This window comes from Dama dama, chromosome 18 (assembly GCF_033118175.1).
Source record: "Dama dama isolate Ldn47 chromosome 18, ASM3311817v1, whole genome shotgun sequence".
Classification (NCBI taxonomy): Eukaryota; Metazoa; Chordata; class Mammalia; order Artiodactyla; family Cervidae; genus Dama; species Dama dama.
Window position 1 is genome coordinate 93,160,155 of NC_083698.1, and position 20,305 is coordinate 93,180,459.

Genomic DNA, 20,305 nt, shown 5'->3' on the forward strand with positions numbered 1-20,305 from the left:
CTTGCAGTTAAATCAGTTGTCCGTGTGTTTCCCACATAGCAATAGGATCAGAGTGACCAGTGCTTCTAGAATTTTACCTATTTTCTCTACAATGGCAGTAGCTCATCAGATTTTGGCATTAAATGTGTCAGTTCAGTTCAGTCTGGTCACTCAGTCATATCCGCCTCTTTGCCACCCCATGGACTGCAGTATGCCAGGTTTCCCTGTCCATCACCAACTCCCCGAGCTTACTCAAACTCATGTCCATTGAGTCGGGGATGCCAATCAACCGTCTCATTCTCTGTCGTCCCCTTCTCCTCCCGCCTTCAATTATTCCCAGCATCAGGGTCTTTTCAGATGAGTCAGTTCTTTGCATCAGGTGGCCAAAGTATTGGAGTTTATTAAATGTATAAAGCTAGTCTAATTGTTCCTTTACCTGAAGCTATACATAAAGGAGAAGGATACTGAGTTTTTGTCATTTTTTTATCCAGCACATCTTTATTGAATATATAATAGTAGTGGTCAATGGAATTGATTTGCTTCTCTGGTGGCTCAAACCGTAAAGAATCTGCCTGCAATGCAGGAGGTGTGGGTTCAGTCCCTGGGTCGGAAAGATCCCCTGGAGAAGGGAATGGCAATGCACTCCAGTATTCTTGCCTGGAGAATTCCATGGACAGAGGAGCCTGGCAGACTCCAGTCCATGGGGTCACAAAGAGTTGGACACGACTGAGTGACTAACATACACAGTAGGAATCTCCATATATTAAGGCTTTGTGTGCCGAACACTTGGAGGAGGCGATGGCACCCCACTCCAGTACCCTTGCCTGGAAAATCCCATGGACCAAGGAGCCTGGTAGGCTGCAGTCCATGGGGTCTCGAAGAGTCGGACACGACTGAGCGACTTCACTTTCACTTTTCACTTTCATGCATTGGAGAAGGAAATGGCAACCCACTCCAGTGTTCTTGTCTGGAGAATCCCAGGGACGGGGGAGCCTGGTGGGCTGCCGTCTATGGGGTCGCACAGAGTCGGACACAACTGAAGCGATTTAACAGCAGCAGCAGCAGTGCCAAACACTATTCTAAGTGTTTATATATTTTCTCATTTAATATTCAGAATTCCATGAGGAAGGTATGAGGATTCTTTTTTACAAGTAGAGAATTTGATATGGAGAAGTTCACCCAAATGGTATACAAGAATTTGAACTCAGGTCTGTCTGTCTCCAAAGGGTATCATCTTGTTCATTGAACTTGATTCTTGTCGGCTGATTCCAGAAACTGCATTATATGCTGGGTCTGCAAAGATAAAAGTGAGGTTGTACTTGCTGTCCATCAAAAGGTGATGATTATTTTTCAGCTTGGCCCAAATTTTTGAATGATGTAGTTGCCTGAACAGGAAACTCGTGGGGGAAAAAAAGACAACAAGAAAAAATTAAAAAGAAGAGAGACTCCATATGGGACTTTCTAGTTCTATCTTTATTTATGGCACATTTTTGTTTTTTGGTTTTTTGCTGTCATATTGGAATCCAAGCTTTATTTCTCTTTGGTTCAGTTTCACTGTTTGTAAATGGACCTAATGTTTCTAATTTAGCCAGTCAATAAGGCATCCCCTGAGGCTCTTTGGAAGATTTACAAATGCAAAGCTGGAGGGATCCTGTTTGAACACATGGATAAATGTTATCTCTCTGCCATAAAATATTTTTGCCTCTATAATTCTGTTAAAACTTAAATCTGTGTTGTTTTTTTCACCTACACTATCTGGTTAAGTAGTTACTAACATTTTAAGATGCTCTTTGATGCAGGGTTTTACAGGTACACAGAAGGCTTACAAAGTCCATGGAAATCTAAGATAGCTCACAAGAGTGCCTTTTTCAACAGGACAGGAGCTGTTCATTAACTCTTCTCCCCACTTTCTCTTTTGTATCTAGCAGGACCTGAATTGGCCAGACCACATTGCTTTTTAGTAGATGATTAGGTTTTTTTACCAAGCCTGGGGAAGGATTGTTTGGAATAAAAGAGAAATCAATCTTACTATTTTCCCTCCAGGACTGAAAGAGACTGAGGTCTGTTCTGTCATTGTCCCAACGTGTAAAGACCATGTGTGTGTGCGGTTTGCACTGCGTGGCCATAGCAGTCTAATGCTCCGTGTAATGAAGGACCAGGGCTTGCTCAGGCTTCTGAGCGTCAAGCATTGTGTCACGAGAAACCGGATGTGATTTTCCTGCTTTGGAACCAGGCGGTGTGTAGTGTAAACTGTTGGCTCAGAACTGGCCTCTTCTCCCCTGGTAGCCCAAGGAAACAGCTACTTTTTTTTTTTATACCTTGGTTCTTATTTTTGATTTGCTCTTTACAATGGGTCTTACATCAGTCTCCTTTCTTTTTCCTATATAAGTCCGTATTTGGCATTATTTTGTCATTTCAAACACTCATAGGCTTTCCAGAGCTTCAATTTCTTACCCTGAGAAAGAATAACGTCACAGGCCAGTGAACTGTTTGGAAGACATTAGGTTAATGTCATTGTGAAGATGTTAATATAATGGGCAAAAAAGTTTGTGAAATTCTTTGGTCCGTCACTTGAAGATTAAATTCAATAGGCATTATTGCTGAGTGTAAAGAAGAGCTATAGGCTGTGAGAGACGCCAGGAGAAATAAGTTATTGCCTCTGTTGTCATAGATCTCAGAATCCACCAGGTATTCTGTAGGCAAATACAGCCCGAGATGGAAGTGTTGAGGCGAGGAGGAGGAGGCCGAGAGTTATTGGAGTTCATAGGGTGATCCCTAGCTCTGCAGCAGGCCCTGTGTTAGGGACCACATTCCCCATTTGGTCCCCATAGCAACTCTCCAAGCTGAAGAGATGAGGAAAACAAGGTTTAGGGTTGTTGAGAGATGTCTTCTAGAAGGGATAAAAAATGAAAGAATAAATTTGACTCCTTTTGGAAGCAGTGGAAAAGAATTTGTTTTCATTTAGATGAAAATTACCCTTGAGCATCATCCTTCAAATTAAATGTGCGTTGTTTTCTTTTAATTGAAATATAGTCAATTTATAATGTTGTTTACAATGTTAGTTTCTGTTGTATAGCAGACTATTTCAGTCATACATACATACACGTGTGTGTATATGTGTGTGAGTATATTCTTTTTCAGATTCTTTTCCATTATAGTTTATTATAATATACTGACTATAGTTCCCTGTGCTATACAACAGGACCTATTTACCTATTTTATATATAATAGTGTGTATCTATTAATCCCAAACTCCTAATTTATCCCTCCCCCCATATCCCCTTTGGTAACCATAAGTTTATTTTCCATGTCTGTGAGTCTATTTCTGTTTTGTAAATGAGTTCATTTGTGTAATATTTTCAGATCCCACATATAGGTGATATCATATTTGTCTTTGTCTGACTCACTTGACTTAGTATGATAATCTCTAGGTCCATCCAAGTTGTTGCAAGTGGCAAAATTGCAAGTTCTTTATAAATTTTGGTCTTTGGGTTCTTTTTGCTTTGGTTTTTGCCTTATAATAATGCATTCCCAGACAAGTGTTACCGAATATCTGGGACACTAGGTTGGCAGTGAGCGGCATATATTTTCAGCCCTGAAGATTTACTGTTTATAGTTAGGGAACTGTACGACATTTCAGAGGAAAGAGAGGGAAGTGAGAGGGAGAGGTTTCAAAGAACACTAAGAATTGCCCATTGTCTTATGATTAATAATGAGAAAAGATATAACACATGATCATTAAATAACAAACAGTACCACAACTGAAGTTATTTGCAAAGCAGCAATGGAGACACAGACATAGAGAATAGACTTACTGACACAGGGGCAGGGGGAGGAATGAGAGGGGGAATGTATGAAGAGAGTGACATGGAAGCTTACATTACAATATATAAAATAGGTAGCCAGTGGGAATTTGCTGTATGGCTCAGGAAACTCATATCAGGGCTCTGAAACAACCTCGAGGGGTCGGATGGGGAGGGAGGTTCAAGAGGGAAGGGGACATGTGTATGTCGGGCTTCCCTGGTAGCTCAGTCAGTAAAGAAACTGCTGCAGTGCAGGAGACCCGGTTCAACCCCTGGGTCAGGAAGATGCCCTGGGGAAGGAAATGGCAACCCACTCCAGTATTCTTGCCTGGAGAACCCCATGGACAGAGGAGCCTGGCGGGCTACAGTCCGTGGTATCGCAAGAGTCGGACACGACTTAGGGACTAAACCACCAACCACCACCACCATGGGTGACTCATGTTGATGTTTGGCAGAAACCAACACAATTCTGTAAAGCAATTATCCATCAATTAAATAAATAAATTTTTTAAAAGAAAAAAACCAAACAGTACCACAGAAAAGAAAGTAGGTCCCTGCCTCCTGTACTCACTGGAAGCATTCTTTTGACCATGAACATATTATCAATTAGGAAGTTACAAGCAGAGAAGCAAATATAAGTAAAACACCTTCCCCTCATCCTTCACTTCCCCCATTCTTAACTTCTTTTTCCTTCCTGATAATGAATTTTTTCACTTTTCCCTGTCCCAGTTTTAAAAAGTCTCTTTTATTTGCCCTTCTTCCCCCAAAAGAGTAGACAAAAAGAGAGCTCCCTTCCAGAAGCAGCAGTGAAAAAGCTTAGCGTTCTTGCATGGCTGTGGGATACAAAAGGATTCCTTGGTTGAGTGTGATGTCTCATAGAGCAGGCTGTATTTCCAGGACGGGTTATACACATGTGTATACATGTGCGTACAGGGTCTGATCTGACTAATGCACAATGTATCCCCATACTTCACAGTCATAATTTTTTTAGGTCAAGGAGCAATTTGCATCAGCGTATTTTGCTTTTCAGCACCAATTGACTTTGCTAGTGTAAACCCAAAATTTCTAAAGGGCTGAAAAGAGGTAGTTGTTTGGGGACAGGAGAACCATTGCTTTTGAAATAGGAAGTAAAATGGAGAGAGCTTAGCAAACATGTTTCTTAGATAAGGCCCATTCTTACATCGAAAAGAATCTAAAACTTGAGTTGTTAGAGGATGGGGGAAAGTGACTATGTGACTTGATGATAGGGGCTAAAGCTAGGACTATTGACAAAGAGAAGCTAGGTATTAAAGTAGGTTTCAAGAAAGAGATCCGATTGAGAGGGAGGGGGGAGGGGGGATTGGGATGGAGAATACATGTAAATCCATGGCTGATTCATGTCAATGTATGGCAAAAACCACTACAATATTGTAAAGAAATTAGCCTCCAACTAATAAAAATAAATGGGAAAAAAATAAATTAAAAAAAAAAAAAAAGAAAGAGAAAGAATGTTCAGACGAGTCACCATGAAATTTTATCTTGGAGTAACTGACTTGGTTAAGGAGGAAGGACATCCCTATGCTAAGAAAATTCTACATAGATGCTAACAAGACAGTAGATACTTTAGCTTGTGAAGATCACCTGTCCATCCCAGAAGCCTGTAGGTTTCATAAATAGGGAAGTAATATATTTAAGAATACTTTAAAAGTTCCTACTGTGTACAGACCACTGGGATAGAGGAAGATTAGCATGCATATGTTGCAAATAATTTAAGGGAATGAAAAGTAGGGATGGTGGTATAGAGACATTAGGAAAGCTGAGGATAGAGCTCTCTGGCATTAGAATTTGAACTTTGACCTGGGGTATTATAGTGTAAGACATTTTTAAATCCTTCTCTAGCATTGGGCTTGACAGTAGTATTAGTATATCCCACAGGTATTTAAAGAGAAAAAAAACAGGTTAGCTGGGGGTCTCCTGTTGCAGCCCCTATTAACTCTGTAAGCCCCAGGAGTTCTTAATGTCACAGGCTGATCAGCATCCTTAATTTTATTTTTTTACAGTGTGTGCCAGATGACAACATCTCAAGATTATTTATAAAATCTAATAATACATTGCACCAGGAGTTAGGAAGGTCCTGTTACAATTTTCTAGATAGGGAAACTGAAGATTGAAAATTAAATAATTTTATTCCATGTTCAAGCAGAGATCATTGTGTGGTATCTGTACAAATAGAAAGAAGGGTCAGAAATAACAATTATGCCAAAATTTTATCTTCTAAACTGTTTTCCAGTGAGACATCTCATGAGATCATTCTTCATCATCTTTTTCTCTCTTCTAAAAAGTTTGAATTCACAGTTAACCTTCCTTTTCCTGCTGTAACCATCTTCCCCTGTTCAATTTATCACTTTCATGACAGCTGATACTAGTCTAAGCTAATATGGTAACAATTTGAGATAATATTGCAGATGCACAAGGACATGCTCATATGAGTCAATTAAAGAAGTCACAGTAAGTTGCCATTGAAAGTGTAGCAGCTGCATCCTTGAAAACAGATGCTCTTCTGGGTCTGAATGAGTTCAATTTTGACTAATTTTAAGACCTAAACAGATTTCAGTCTGGTTAATATTAGGATGTGGAACCACTTGAGACATCCTAATGTCCTAGACTGATTGCTTCTCCATGACAGTTAGTATATGTCTTTCCTTGAGAGATGCTGAGTATTTGATAGGCCAGGGATTGTTATGTCCATAGGAAATATAGATGCTCAACTCTCAGCTGTAGGAATGTGGACTAATGAAATCAAGGTGACTTCTGAAGGCAATGCAGTTTATTTATTTTTTTTTTTTTTAAGTGCTTTGACTGTAGGGATTGACCAGAATTGCTTTGTACTATACATATGCAAGATTCCTTGACAGCACAGGAAACTAGCTATAATAAATGATTTCCCTGTCTTTACTTTGTCCCTTGGATACACTCAAGAAACAAAAGTGAAAGTTAGTTGTAAATGCCAAGTCATTTCGTCTCCTGCCTGATCTTTATCAATCTATTATTATGTGAATTATTTGTCCAGTTATATTGGTCAATTAAATAATTTGTTCTGTTTGAAAAATCAGAGACTGAGCTCCTGTAATGCCTCCTATTATTCTGCTGGCCCTGAAAATAGGGATGTGTGTGTGTTCAAAATCCCTTACTTGAAGGAGTTAATGATCTGGTAGGCATGCATACTGATAAACAGATGATAAACAGAATATGATAGCTAATAGAACTGTGTGAAAAACATAAGCAGAGGAACAAGTGGTCCTGCCAGGAAGCATGAACAGTTCAGAAAGAGGAATAAGAGCCATCAAAGATATAGAATCATTAAACACCATGATATGTTTAAGGAATTTGCTTTAAAAGGGTAGCAAATCAAAGGGCCAGAGCTGGGGAAGGGAGAAGTTTGAGAGAAAGGAGAAAGTGGTGAAAGATGGAGAAAAACTGAAGTGTTGGGCAGAAAGCAAAAATCGTGGAAAGCCATTCTAAGAAGCTTCATCATATAAGCAATTGGAAACATTGATGTTTTTCCAAGTAATTCTTAATCCAGTTCAGTTCAGTCGCTCAGTCATGTCCAACTCTTTGCAACCCTGTGAATCGCAGCACGCCAGGCCTCCCTGTCCATCACCAGCTCCCGGAGTTTACCCAAACTCATGCCCATCGAGTCGGTGATGCCATCCAACCATCTCGTCCTCTGTCGTCCCTTTCTCCTCCTGCCCCCAATCTCTCCCAGCATCAGGGTCTTTTCCAATGAGTGAACTCTTCACATGAGGTGGCCAAAGTACTGGAGTTTCAGCTTCAGCATCAGTCCTTCCAATGAACAGCCAGGACTGATCTCCTTCAGGATGGACTGGTTGGATCTCCTTACAGTCCAAGGGACTCTCAAGAGTCTTCTCCAACAACACAATTCAAAAGCATCAGTTCTTCAGTGCTCAGCTTTCTTCACAGTCCAACTCTCACACCCATACATGACCACTGGAAAAGCCATAGCCTTGACCAGACAGACCTTTGTTGGCAAAGTAATGTCTCTGCTTTTTAACATGCTTTCTAGGTTGGTCATAACTTTCCTTCCAAGGAGTAAGTCTCTTATAATTTCATGGCTGCAATCACCATCTGCAGTGATTTTGGAGCCCAAAAAAATAAAGTCTGATACTGTTTCCACTCTTTCCCCATCTATTTCCCATGACGTGATGGGACCAGATGCCATGATCTTACTTTCTGAATGTTGAGCTTTAAGCCAACTTTTTCACTCTCCTCTTTCACTTTTATCAAGAGGCTTTTTAGTTCCTCTTCACTTTCTGCCATCAGGGTGGTGTCATCTGCATATCTGAGGTTATTGATATTTCTCCCGGCAATCTTGATTCCAGCTGGTGCTTCTTCCAGCCCAGCGTTTCTCATGATGTACTCTGCATAGAAGTTAAATAAGCAGGGTGACAATATACAGCCTTGACGTACTCCTTTTCCTATTTGGGACCAGTCTGTTGTTCCATGTCCAGTTGCTTCCTGACCTGCATACAGGTTTCTCAAGAGGCAGGTCAGGTGGTCTTGTATTCCCATCTCTTTCAGAATTTTCCACAGTTTACTGTGATCCACACAGTCGAAGGCTTTGGCGTAGTCAATAAAGCAGAAATAGATGTTTTTCTGGAACTCTCTTGCTCCTTTGATGATCCAGCACATGTTGGCAATTTGATCTCTGGTTCCTCTGCCTTTTCTAAAACCAGCTTGAACATCTGGAAGTTCACGGTTCACATATTGCTGAAGCCTGGCTTGGAGAATTTTGAGCATTACTTTACTAGCGTGTGAGATAAGTGCAATTGTGCGTAGTTTGAACATTCTTTGGCATTGCCTTTCTTTGGGACTGAAATGAAAACTGACCTTTTCCAGTCCTGTGGCCACTACTGAGTTTTCCAAATTTGCTGGCATATTGAGTGCAGCACTTTCACAGCATCATCTTTCAGGATTTGAAATAGCTCAACTGGAATTCCATCACCTCTGCTAGCTTTGTTCGTAGTGATGTTTTCTAAGGCCGACTTAACTTCACATTCCAGGATGTCTGGTTCTAGGTGAGTGATCACACCATCGTGATTATCTGGGTCGTGAAGATCTTTTTTGTACAGTTCTTCTGTGTATTCTTGCCACCTCTTCTTAATATCTTCTGCTTCTGTTAGATCCATACCATTTCTGTCCTTTATCGAACCCATCTTTGCATGAAATGTCCCCTTGGTATCTCTGATTTTCTTGAAGAGATCTCTAGTCTTTCCCATTCTGTTGTTTTCCTCTATTTCTTTGCATTGATAACTGAGAAAGGCTTTCTTATCTCTTCTTGCTATACTTTGGAACTCTGCATTCAAATGGGAATATCTTTCCTTTTCTCCTTTGCTTTTTGCTTCCTGTCTATCACAGCTATTTGTAAGACCTCCTCAGATAGCCATTTTGCTTTTTTGCATTTTTTTCCCATGGGGGTGGTCTAGATCCCTGTCTCCTGTACAGTGTCACGAACCTCCATCCATAGTTCATCAGGCACTCTGACTATCAGATCTAGTCCCTTAAATCTATTTCTCACTTCCACTGTATAATCATAAGGGATTTGTTATAGGTCATACTTGAATAATCCTGTGGTTTTCCCTACTTTCTTCAATTTAAGTCTGAATTTGGCAATAAAGAGTTCATGATCTGAGCCACAGTCAGCTCCCAGTCTTGTTTTTGCTGACTGTATAGAGCTTCTCCATCTTTGGCTGCAAAGAATATAATCAATCTGATTTCGGTGTTGGCCATCTGGTGATGTCCATGTGTAGAGTCTTCTCTTGTGTTGTTGGAAGAGGGTGTTTGCTATGACCAGTGCATTCTCTTGGCAAAACTGTGTTATAGAATTAGCCTAGAGTTAGTTAAGAATCAGCCTAGAGGGTCATTGGCCAGACAGTGGCTTTGGCCACCACCAGCCATCAGCAAGACTGGGAATGAAGACATTCAGCTTCTCAGAGTCTACTGTGAAATAAGCAAGAGAGAACTGGCAACATATGTTCATTCACCTAATAAACAGTATCTCTCCCAGAGACCAAGGTTTAGTGTCCTCATATAAACCAATCAATTTAGTACAGAAAGCCACAGTCATGTAGCCACAAATGCTTAGGAATCTCAAAGATGCCTGCTTTTATGCAATGGTTCTAAGAGGAACAAGGATATTTTAAATGATCTGATGTATTAGAAAAACAGCTCAAAGTGCTATCTTAATAAAATTGTTGTTCAGTCACTCAGTCCTGTCCTACACTTTGCAACCCCATGGACTGCAGCATGCCAGGCTTCCCTGTGCTTCACCATCTCCTGGAGCTTGCTCAAACTCATGTCCATTGAGTAAGTGATGACATCCAACTATTTGGTCCTCTGTCATCCCCTTCTCCTGCCTTCAGTCTTTCCCAGCATCAGGGTCTTTTCCAGTGAGTCAGCTCTTCACATCAGGGGGCCAAAGTATTGGAGCTTAGGCCTCAGCACATCAGTCCTTCCACTGAATATTCAGGATTGATTTCCTTTAGGATTGACTGATTTGATCTCCTTGCAGTCCAAGGGACTCTCAAGAGTCTTCTCCAACTTCCATAGTTTGAAAGCATCTATTCTTTGACACTCATCCTTCTTTATGGTCCACCTCTCACATCCATACATGACTACTGGAAAAACCATAGCTTTGACTAAACGGATCTTTGTCAGTAAAGTAATGTCTCTGCTTTTTATTATGCTGTCTAGGTTGGTCATAGCTTTTCTTCCAAGAGCCAAGCATCTTTTAATTTCATGGCTGCAGTCACCATCTGCAGTGATTTTGGAGCCCAAAAAACTAAAGTCTATCACTGTTTCCATTGTTTTCCCCATCTATTTGCGATGAAGTGATGGGACCAGGTGCCATGATCTTAGTTTTCGGAATGTTGAGTTTTCAGCCATCTTTTTCACTCTCCTCTTTCACCTTCATCAACAGGCTCTTTAGTTCCTCTTCACTTTCTGCCATAAGGGTGGTGTCATCTGCATATCTGAGGTTATTGATATTTCTCCTGGCAATCTTAATTCCAGCTTGTGCTTCATCCAGCCTGGCATTTCTCATGATGTACTCTGCATATAAGTTAAGTAAGCAGGGCAACAATATACATCCTTGATGTACTCCTTTCCCAGTTTGGAACCAGTCCGTTGTTCTGTGCATGGTTCTAACTGTTGCTTCTTGATCTGCATACAGGTTTCTCAAGAGGCAGGTTAGGTAGTCTGCTATTCCCATCTCTTTTAGAATTTTCCACAGTTTGTTGTGAACCACACAGTGAAAGACTTGAGCATAGTCAACGAAGCAGAAGTAGATGTTTTTTTGGAATTCTCTTGCTTTTTCAGTGATCCAGTTGATGCTGGAAATTTTCTCTCTGGTTCCTCTGCCTTTTCTAAATCCAGCTTGTACATCTGGAAGTTCTCAGTTCATGTGCTGTTTTAGCCTAGCTTGAAGGATTTTGAGCATTTCTTTGCTGACATATGAAATGAGTGCAATTGTGTGGTAGTTTGAACATTCTTTGGGATTAGAATGAAAACTGACCTTTTTCAGTCCTGTGGCCACAGCTGAGTTTTCCAAATTTCCTGGCATATTTAGTGCAGTACTTTAACAGCATCATCTTTTAGGATACTTAATAAAATAATCAAGTATGGCTATTGTTGAAAGAGTAATCCCCGACATAAATATACAGACATGAGACTCTAAAGGTGTACATGCATGTGTGTGCATACGCGCGCATGTCAAGTAATCTCTGATCTTGACTGTAATCTCCCAAGGAGATTCTGTCAGCATTGCTTTTTTTGGTAGATTTCCATTTGACATTTAAGAGGTAGCTAATTGTTCTGTGTTTTCTTTGCCATCCTCAGCATTTCTTTGCTCAATATATTCCTTCTTGTTAAGAAAACTTCATATGTTTGAGTGAGCTGAATTCTCAAACCAGCTTTTCAGTGGATGTTTTCCGTGGAGCCCTGGGCATCATTTTTCATGTTGCTTTACTAAAATGTTATTTTTGCTGTAGATTACAGTTTAGCAAAATATAAAGTGTGCTGCTGTTATAAACTACTCCTACCTCATTCATTGCAAGTTTTACCAAGACTGCTTATCTGGCGGTTAACTTACTCTACTTGGATTTTTTTTTTTTTTTCACATTTGTAGAGTTTGAAAGTAGTCAACTGCTACACATGATGAAATTACATATTTCTGTAAGAAGAAAGGGAGATTTTTTAACTTGGTGAAATTTGTCCAAAATGCCATTTGTAGGCTGAGCGATTAGTATAGCCTTGGACCTTAGACCTTGAACAGGGCTTCCTAGGTGGTGCGATTCGTAAAGAATCCACCTACCAGTGCACGAGACACAAGAGATGCAGGTTCGATCCCTGAGTTGGGAAGATCCCCTGGAGTAGGAAATGGCAACGCAGTCCAGTATTTTTGCCTGAAAAATCCCATGGACAGCAGAACCTGGTGGGCTATAATCCATGGAGTTGTAGCGTCGGATAAGGCTGAGCACACACACATGTGTGTGTTTAGACTATGAGCCCAATTTCCTCAGGGTCTGATTGCCTCCTTTTTTTTTTTTTTTAATTGATATATGCTTTGATCTTCCTGGCACAGTGTCACACAACAGAGGGATTTAAGGGTTCAAAAGCCCTAATTGCCTTGAAATATTAGAACATTGTTGCTTATAGTTGCTTTCACCCAGTCTACCAAAAGAAAGCATGATGATGGCCGTGATCTCACCTTGTATCCAACAACTTGAAAAATGATAGCATTAGAGAAGAAAAGCAGTGTCTACTTTGAGTCCTGCAGACCACGTCAGTGAACATCTCAGATAATGCCAAGGCTGGTAATAATTTTAAATCTCCATCACTATATTTCCTTCCTCCTTACACATCCGTTCCCTTAAACAAAATTATTTTTTTGTGTGTTTTCCATATTTTAATTTATTGAAGTCTGCTTCCACAGAGGAGAACTTAGCCTTTTAAGTCTTGACGGTCCCCCTGGGCTCGTCTCCATGCATGGCTGAGTCTAGGAACAAATGCAGCACTGAACGCATACAACTGCAGGTGTGACTTCCACTACGGGTGTTGACGCCCTGCGCGGTAAGGCAGACACCTTCCGAGTTAGTCAGCAGTGCCTCGCCAAATCCCATGTCCCCTAAGGCCAGGGAGCTCTTCTTCCAAACATTTCATCCTCCGAGGAAGAGAACTTTCACATGGAAAAGCAGAAGATACTGGTCAATGGAAATTGAACCTCAAGGTGGATAGCTTTATCTTTTAAGTACCTTGTTGCTATAATTAAACTTAGAACTCTTAGTCTGGGGAAATCACATGCTACAGAATAATTCTTAATATTAATATTGCTTGTGTTTGTTATTTATGTTAATATTGAGTGAGTTTTCTGTGCTATTGTCCTAAGTATCGATATTTTATCTACATTAACCCATTCAATACTCCCAATAACTGTAAACTATTCAAAGTTCCCAACAACATTCTGTAGGTACAGATCCCCGTTTTATAGAAGAAACTGAGGTGGACAGAATTTAAGTCATTAGCTCTTGGTGACAGTAAGTAAGTAAGTAACAGAAACTGGACTCAAGGCCAGCTTTTGAGGCTCTAGAGAACACAAAGAACTTTTGAATGAAATTGCCAGATTATTGTTGGTGATGTTTGAGAAACTGTGGGAAACTGTTTACACAACAGAAGTCTAGACATAAGGAAATACTGTTCACATTTTTGTTTAGTGTTTTGCTGATGAAAAATACCAAATGCTATTAAATGTTTTATCAGTTACTTGGGAGAGAGAGAGAAGTTAGGTTTATCAAATTTTCCAAAAAGACCTTTTTATGAATTTCAGCTGATTGTAAGTAAGCTTGATATGAGTTAAAGGAAAATGCAGCACTCTTTTTGTGTGTGATACTCCCTGCCCCCGACCCTAGGAGATTTTAGGCTCCACACAAGGAGCATGGCTTCTAGAACCTGAGAGTTGATCATTCTCTCTAGACAGGTCAGACCACTCTGTAGTATTTATTACGTTTGGTTCTGAGTCCCACATTTCAAGGGAAACAGACAATTGGAATGTTTTTGTTGGTGAACTATGAGAATTATAAAATGGCTCATTGTTTTATTTGAAGAATAGTTGAAAATCTGGGAATATTTAGCCCAAAAAAGAGAAGAGCTCAAGGAAGACAGAAGAGAGATTTTTAGTATTTGAAATACTGACACATGTGAGAATGATTGTTAAGTTGGTAGAACCAGGGCCAATGATTAGAAGTCAATGACAACAGATAGAGATTGACATAAGATGGTCATATCTTTCTTAGATGGACTAGGCTGTCACAAAAGGTATTGAGTTTCCTTTCACAAGGCCTTCCCAGGTGGCACAGGGGTAAAGAATCTGTCTGCCAATGCAGAAGAATCAGGAGAAGCATCTTGATCCCTAAGTTTGATCCCTGGATTGAGAAATGGAAATGGAAACGCACTGCAGTATTCTCTCCTGGAAAATTCCATGGATAGAGGAGCCCGGCGGGCTACAATCCAAGAGAGTCGAACACAACTGAGCACACACACCTAGCCTAGCTAGCCTTCCTGTCACAAACATTTGTATGCAACCAAATGCTCCTGGGTGTGCAACCCAAGCATAGACCACATGGTTGGGCCAGATGACTAAATTGACTTCCAAATCTGAGTTTCTGTTTCTATCATTCTGTGAATTGATGTGAGACAATCCGCTGGGCTTCTATGTTTAATCAAGTACAGAAATAGTCTATCATGTCTCGAATGTCTGATGCTGCCAACACTAGCATTAGCCAAATTGATAAAAACAACATGATGAACAACAAAATCATATGTCATTTCAAAATATCTCTGTAGGCATCTAATGAAATGATGGGTGTTTTGTCCTCCCCTCTTTTTGCAGATCTGTCTCCTGCTCAAGATAACCATGTGAACGTTGATCTCCCTCCAGTGTCAGAGCAGATTATGCAGACTCTGAGCGAACTTGCCAAGTCTTTCCAGGATATGGCTGACCGCTGCTTGCTGGTCCTACACCTGGAAGTCAGGTATGACTTCTTCAAGTACAAGACTTTGTGATTTAAATGCACTGTGGGTGATAAATCACTCACTTCTTTCCATGGAGTGTCACCATCCGTTTTGGCTCTTATTATGGATGTTGTTCTTTTTTGATACTGAAAGTGATTTTTAGTGTTATTCAGTCACTGTTAGTTTTTAAGCACATGATGTATTGTGAATATGGTGGTTTGGAGTTTGCATGACCTGTGACATCAGAAATGGTCTGGATCAGAATATCTATATGGGTAGGCTGGGCCATCTTAAGTAACTTAATTAACTTGACTAATTCAGTTTCCTCCTCTTAAAAATAGAGACAACAATTTCTAACTTAGGGACTTTTTAAATGAAATAATAAGTGCAATGCCTGCCACAGAGTAAGTGCTCAGTATATAGTAACTTTTTGACTATGGGACTTTATTGCCATTGATATTTTTATTACAATATTCTGTTAATCAAGAAGGAATGTACAGATGCAAGAACTATGACCCCTTCCTTTAAGAACTTAAAACCCAACTGAAGGAATTAAGTTCAGTCATAATTCAAGAAAATAGTTTCTAAGATGTGATATTGCTGGGCTCTTGTTTCTTCCCCTGAAGTGTAGAATACTATGATTAGTTTGTTATCTATTATCTGTCTAGACTCTATTATCACATCTATGGAAATGGTAGGAAGTAAAGACTAGGAAGTCTCCAATCATTTATTTATTCATTCAATAAATGTTTATTGAGTGTTCTAAGAATTGGGTAACAGCAATGAAAACAACACTCAAGGCCTCTGCTCTCATAGAGCTACATTCTTAATGGGTAAACAGCCCATTAAATACAAAGGAAAATTTCAGATTAGTGTAACTAAAAAAAAGAAAAACAATAGCAGAATGGAATTAAATGGTGCTATCAGATAGAAATATAAAGTGAGCTACACATGTGAACCACATCAGTTCAGTTCAGTCATTCAGTCGTGTCTGACTCTTTGCGACACTATGGACTGCAGCATGCCAGGCCTCCCTGTCCATCACCAACTCCTGGAGTTTACCCAAACTCATGTCCATTGAGTCGGTGATGCCATCCAACCATCTCATCCTCTGTCATCCCCTTCTTCTGCCCTCAATCTTTCCCAGCATCAGGGTCTTTTCAAATGAGTCAGCTCTTTGCATGAGGTGGCCAAAGTATTGGAGTTTCAGCTTCATCATCAGTCCTTCCAATGAACACTCAGGATTGATCTCCTTTAGGATGGACTGGTTGAGTCTCCTTGCAGTCCAAGGGACTCTGAAGAGTCTTCTCCAACACCACAGTTCAAAAGCATCAATTCTTTGGTGCTCAGCCTTCTTTATAGTCCAGCTCTCACAGCCCTACATGACTACTGGAGAAACCATAGCTTTGACTAGACAGACCACATAAATAATTTAAATATTCTAATAGTTGATCTTAATGTGTCATATTTTATCCAACCCAGTATATCCAAAATATTATCATTTTAATTTGAAATTCACACAAAAATTATTAATGAGATCGTTTACATTTTTCATCCTACACCTTTGAAATCTATGATATCTTATGGCACATCAAAATTTGGACTAGTCTCATTTCAGCTGCACAATAGCCACGTATAGCTAGCATTATCATACTGGACAGTGCAGAGAATAGCTGAGGTTTACTAGAGAAGGGGGTTAGGTAATTTTATGTTTTAGATAAAGTGGTCAGGGAAATTGTGACAAGGTACCAAGAAAGAGTCATCTGTACAAAGACCTTATGGAAAAGAGTTTCAGGCAGAAGGAGGGACACACAAGATCCTGAGGTGGCAGATTTGAAGAACAGAGAAGACCCTGTATGACTGTAACTCAGTGAACAAGAGGATGAGAGGAGTGAAAGGAAAGGTAAAGAAGCAGGCTAGAGCCTGATCATGTGGGTCATGGAATCCAACCCATTATAGGATCTTCAGTTCAGTCGCTCAGTTGTGTCCGACTCTTTGCGACCCCATGAACTGCAGCACACCAGGCCTACCTATCCATCACCAACTCCTGGAGTCCACCCAAACCCATGTCCGTTGAGTCAGTGATGCCATCCAACCATCTCATCCTCTGTCGTCCCCTTCTCCTCCTGCCCTCAATCTTTCCCAGCATGAGGGTCTTTTCAAATGAGTCAGCTCTTCGTGGAGTTTCAGCTTCAACATCAGTCCTTCCAGTGAACACCCAGGACTGATCCCCTTTAGGATGGACTGGTTGGATCTCCTTGCAGTCCAAGGGACTCTCAGGAGTCTTCTGTAACACCACAGTTCAAAATCATCAATTCTTCGGCACTCAGCTTTCTTTATAATCCAACTCTCACATTCATACATGACCACTTGGAAAAACCATAGCCTTGACTAGACAGATCTTTGTTGACAAAGTAATGTCTCTGCTTTTTAATATGCTGTCTAGGTTGGTCATAACTTTCCTTCCAAGGAGTAAGCATCTTTTAATTTCATGGCTGCAGTCACCATCTGCAATGATTTTGGAGCCCAAAATCAAGCCCAGCTTGTGCTTCCTCCAGCCCAGCGTTTCTCATGATGTACTCTGCGTATAAGTTAAGTAAGCAGGGTGACAATATACACCCTTAACGTACTCCTTTTCCTGAGACTCATATTTTGTTCTAAGTGCATCAGAAAGTTGTAGGAGAATTTTAAGCAAGGGAGAGATATTCATTCATTCATTCACTCATTCACATTTTTGGGTCATTCTGGCTATTGTATGGGGAAAAAAAATTGCATGGACAAATATGAATGGAAGCAGAGAGATTAGTTGAGACGAGGTATGAGCACCAGAGTGACAGAGGTGAAGGTGTGGAAAGTGTTGAAATTGGGACATATTCTCGAGGTAGAGCTGATAACATTTATTGATTGATTGGACTGGGTGTAGAACTGGTGGCAGTTGAGAGAAAGAAAGGACTCCAGGAAAACCACCAGCTTTGGGGCCAGAGCAACTATGTGGATGCCAAGGCTATGGAGTGAGGTGACAAAGTCTGAGGGAGGAGAAACACTGGGGGAGAGGTGGAAATCAAGAATTCCATTTTGGTGACATTTGGTTTGAGATGTTTGTTAGACATCTAGGTACCAATGTCAAATAGACAGCTGGACATATGCTTTTGAAATACCAGAATCAGAAAGTGTATAGTAATATATTTTCTTCTGTATTACCATGAGACATTATTAAAGTTGATAGAGTATTGTCTTTTTGTTTGGAGTCTTTAGTAGACTTGGGTTTTCAAAATGTAAATGGGATTTTGGTTTGTATGTTTGGGCTCCAGTTAGAACTTGGCTATCTTGTAGGTGTGCTCAGGCAAAGCTAACTGATAATGTATTGTTGATGTCACTTCTTCTGTATGCTACTTACTTTTTTCATTCTTCGTTATCTTGTCCTGTGAATTAGTTGTTTATTGCTTGTAAAGACCTTTGAGTAGGGTAAGAGAAGTAGCATTGTCAATTTGGAGTCTATTTACCAGGCATTATTTCTATCCTTGTTTCTTACATTCAGTTGTTTAGAATTAAAGACTGTTCCTCTATGCTTTCTGATTTTATGATAAATTTTAGATTTGTTTTCTATTTATTTACCAGCTGACAGTGAAATAAATCAGATACTTTCTATGAATAGATAAATGCAATTGATGAGAAAAGAAAATAAAACAGTAATACCCTGATGCCTCTGTTACCTGGGTTGTGCAGAAAACCATCAAATTAATTACTATCACAGCTCCTAGAATTTATGCTATTGATTGCGTGGGTACACAATGTGTTCTTCATTTGGAATTATCAGCTTGTAGTGTAGTTAATTTAAAGTGTGGTATTTTCAAGGCATTTGAGTAAGATCATTTTAATCCTTAACCTCTAACCTGCTTTTTAAAATTTTTGTACATCTTGGCAATAGTATTTTTAATAATGTTAAGCATATTTTAATCATTATTTAATGATTAACTTTACAAGAAACCATTCAATGCTGTAACATCTATTGCCATATCTCCTTTCTCATTAATTTAAAAATAGAAAAAGGATCATTTTAAGACTAAATTACAAAAAAAGACTGAGTTTTAGAGTCCTGGGTGCAGAATTATCTTTCCTTGACTGTAAATGACAACACTAAATATGTTTATTTTTTCCAAATTAAATTTTCTTATATCTTCTTTTAACATGGTTTCAACATTCAGGTTGCTTTCCTATGAATGTGCTCCAGATTGTCTTTGCTCCTTTTTTAAGTATGGTACAAAAAACTAGACAGAGTGCTCCATGTATGGCTCAGATAGTGGATGTTGACATACTTTATTCATTCCTTGTCACAATAACAAGATTTTGTTTGTTTGTACAGTTAGTGATAGAAAATGAATAAGGAGAACCTCAAGTAAATTGTTACTGTAGTAGTCCAATGCTACAATAGAGGAGATGGCTAAGGGCCCTGGGTACCCACAGTGGGTGACTGTGGAAGAAACTTCTGGCACCTGGGAGGCAGGAATCAGATGTGCCTCATTCATTGCTCTGGCTCTAGAACCTGTAACAGTCCTGTTGTATAATAAGTGTTCAGTAAAAACTTCCGTGACTCTGGAGATTTAGCTGGTTTGAAATCAAACCCAGATAAAATAAGTGCAGGTTCCCCAAACAAAACATGCCACTCATCAAAGATAGTGAATTGGTTTGGAAATCATAGCCCACCATATGGATTGGGTTGGCCAAAATGTTTGTTTAGGTTTTTCTATAAGCTGTTATGGAAAAACCCAAACGAGCTTTTTGGCCAATCCTATAGTTAGGTGGTACAAAGACTGCATGGCCCGACATCATCCTTGTCATCATAATCAGCTAAGGTAAGTTTGTCCCCATCCGGTTGTAAAGGAGAATCAGCTTAGGACCTGTGGTCCTGGAGCTGGTACAATGAAGAAGTGGCTAGTTTGGCAGTCTCTGGCACTTTTGTCCAAGAAGCCAGAACAGACAGAAAATGGAGCGGGGGTGGGGGGGGGGGATGCAATTAATGGCAAAAGCTAGCAAGAAGTCTAGAACAACTTCAGATACCAAAACTTTGTCTTATTCCCCCAAATATTTTTACATCCATAGCCCATCTTTTTCTTGAATGTTGTTAAAGTTCAAACCAAAAAGTGCTCTCAAAGCCAGTAGATTCTGTTTTGAAGGACATGTGACATTTTACCTGTGTCCCTGTAGGTCACATTTAACCGCTGAGCAATGCTTTTTTTATACAGTTTGAAGCATAAGGCATGTGACAACCCCAAGAGATGAAAGACATGGTGAGACCATTAAAAATGGTTGAGATTTTTTGGTTTTTGGTTTTTTCCCCCATTTGAACTTTAGAAGAGGAAAATTAAGTTGCCGTTTTAGTCTGAGATGCTAAGAATATCACCTTTATCAGCTGATTTCTCTCACCATCAGGGGGGTTCTAAGTGGGTTCAGCAGTAACT

The 20,305-nt window shown here is 39.9% G+C and overlaps 1 protein-coding gene across 4 annotated transcripts in view; it reads left to right on the forward strand.

Annotated features, from left to right (window-relative positions):
- The window catches only part of EXOC4 (exocyst complex component 4), an 809,489-nt gene that overhangs the window by 723,592 nt on the left and 65,592 nt on the right, over nt 1-20,305 (forward strand). For all 4 annotated transcript variants that reach the window (XM_061165832.1, XM_061165834.1, XM_061165833.1 and 1 more), the window contains one exon: nt 14,725-14,866. In XM_061165832.1, coding sequence (XP_061021815.1) covers nt 14,725-14,866 — 142 coding nt within the window. The remainder of the gene's footprint in view (nt 1-14,724; nt 14,867-20,305) is intronic.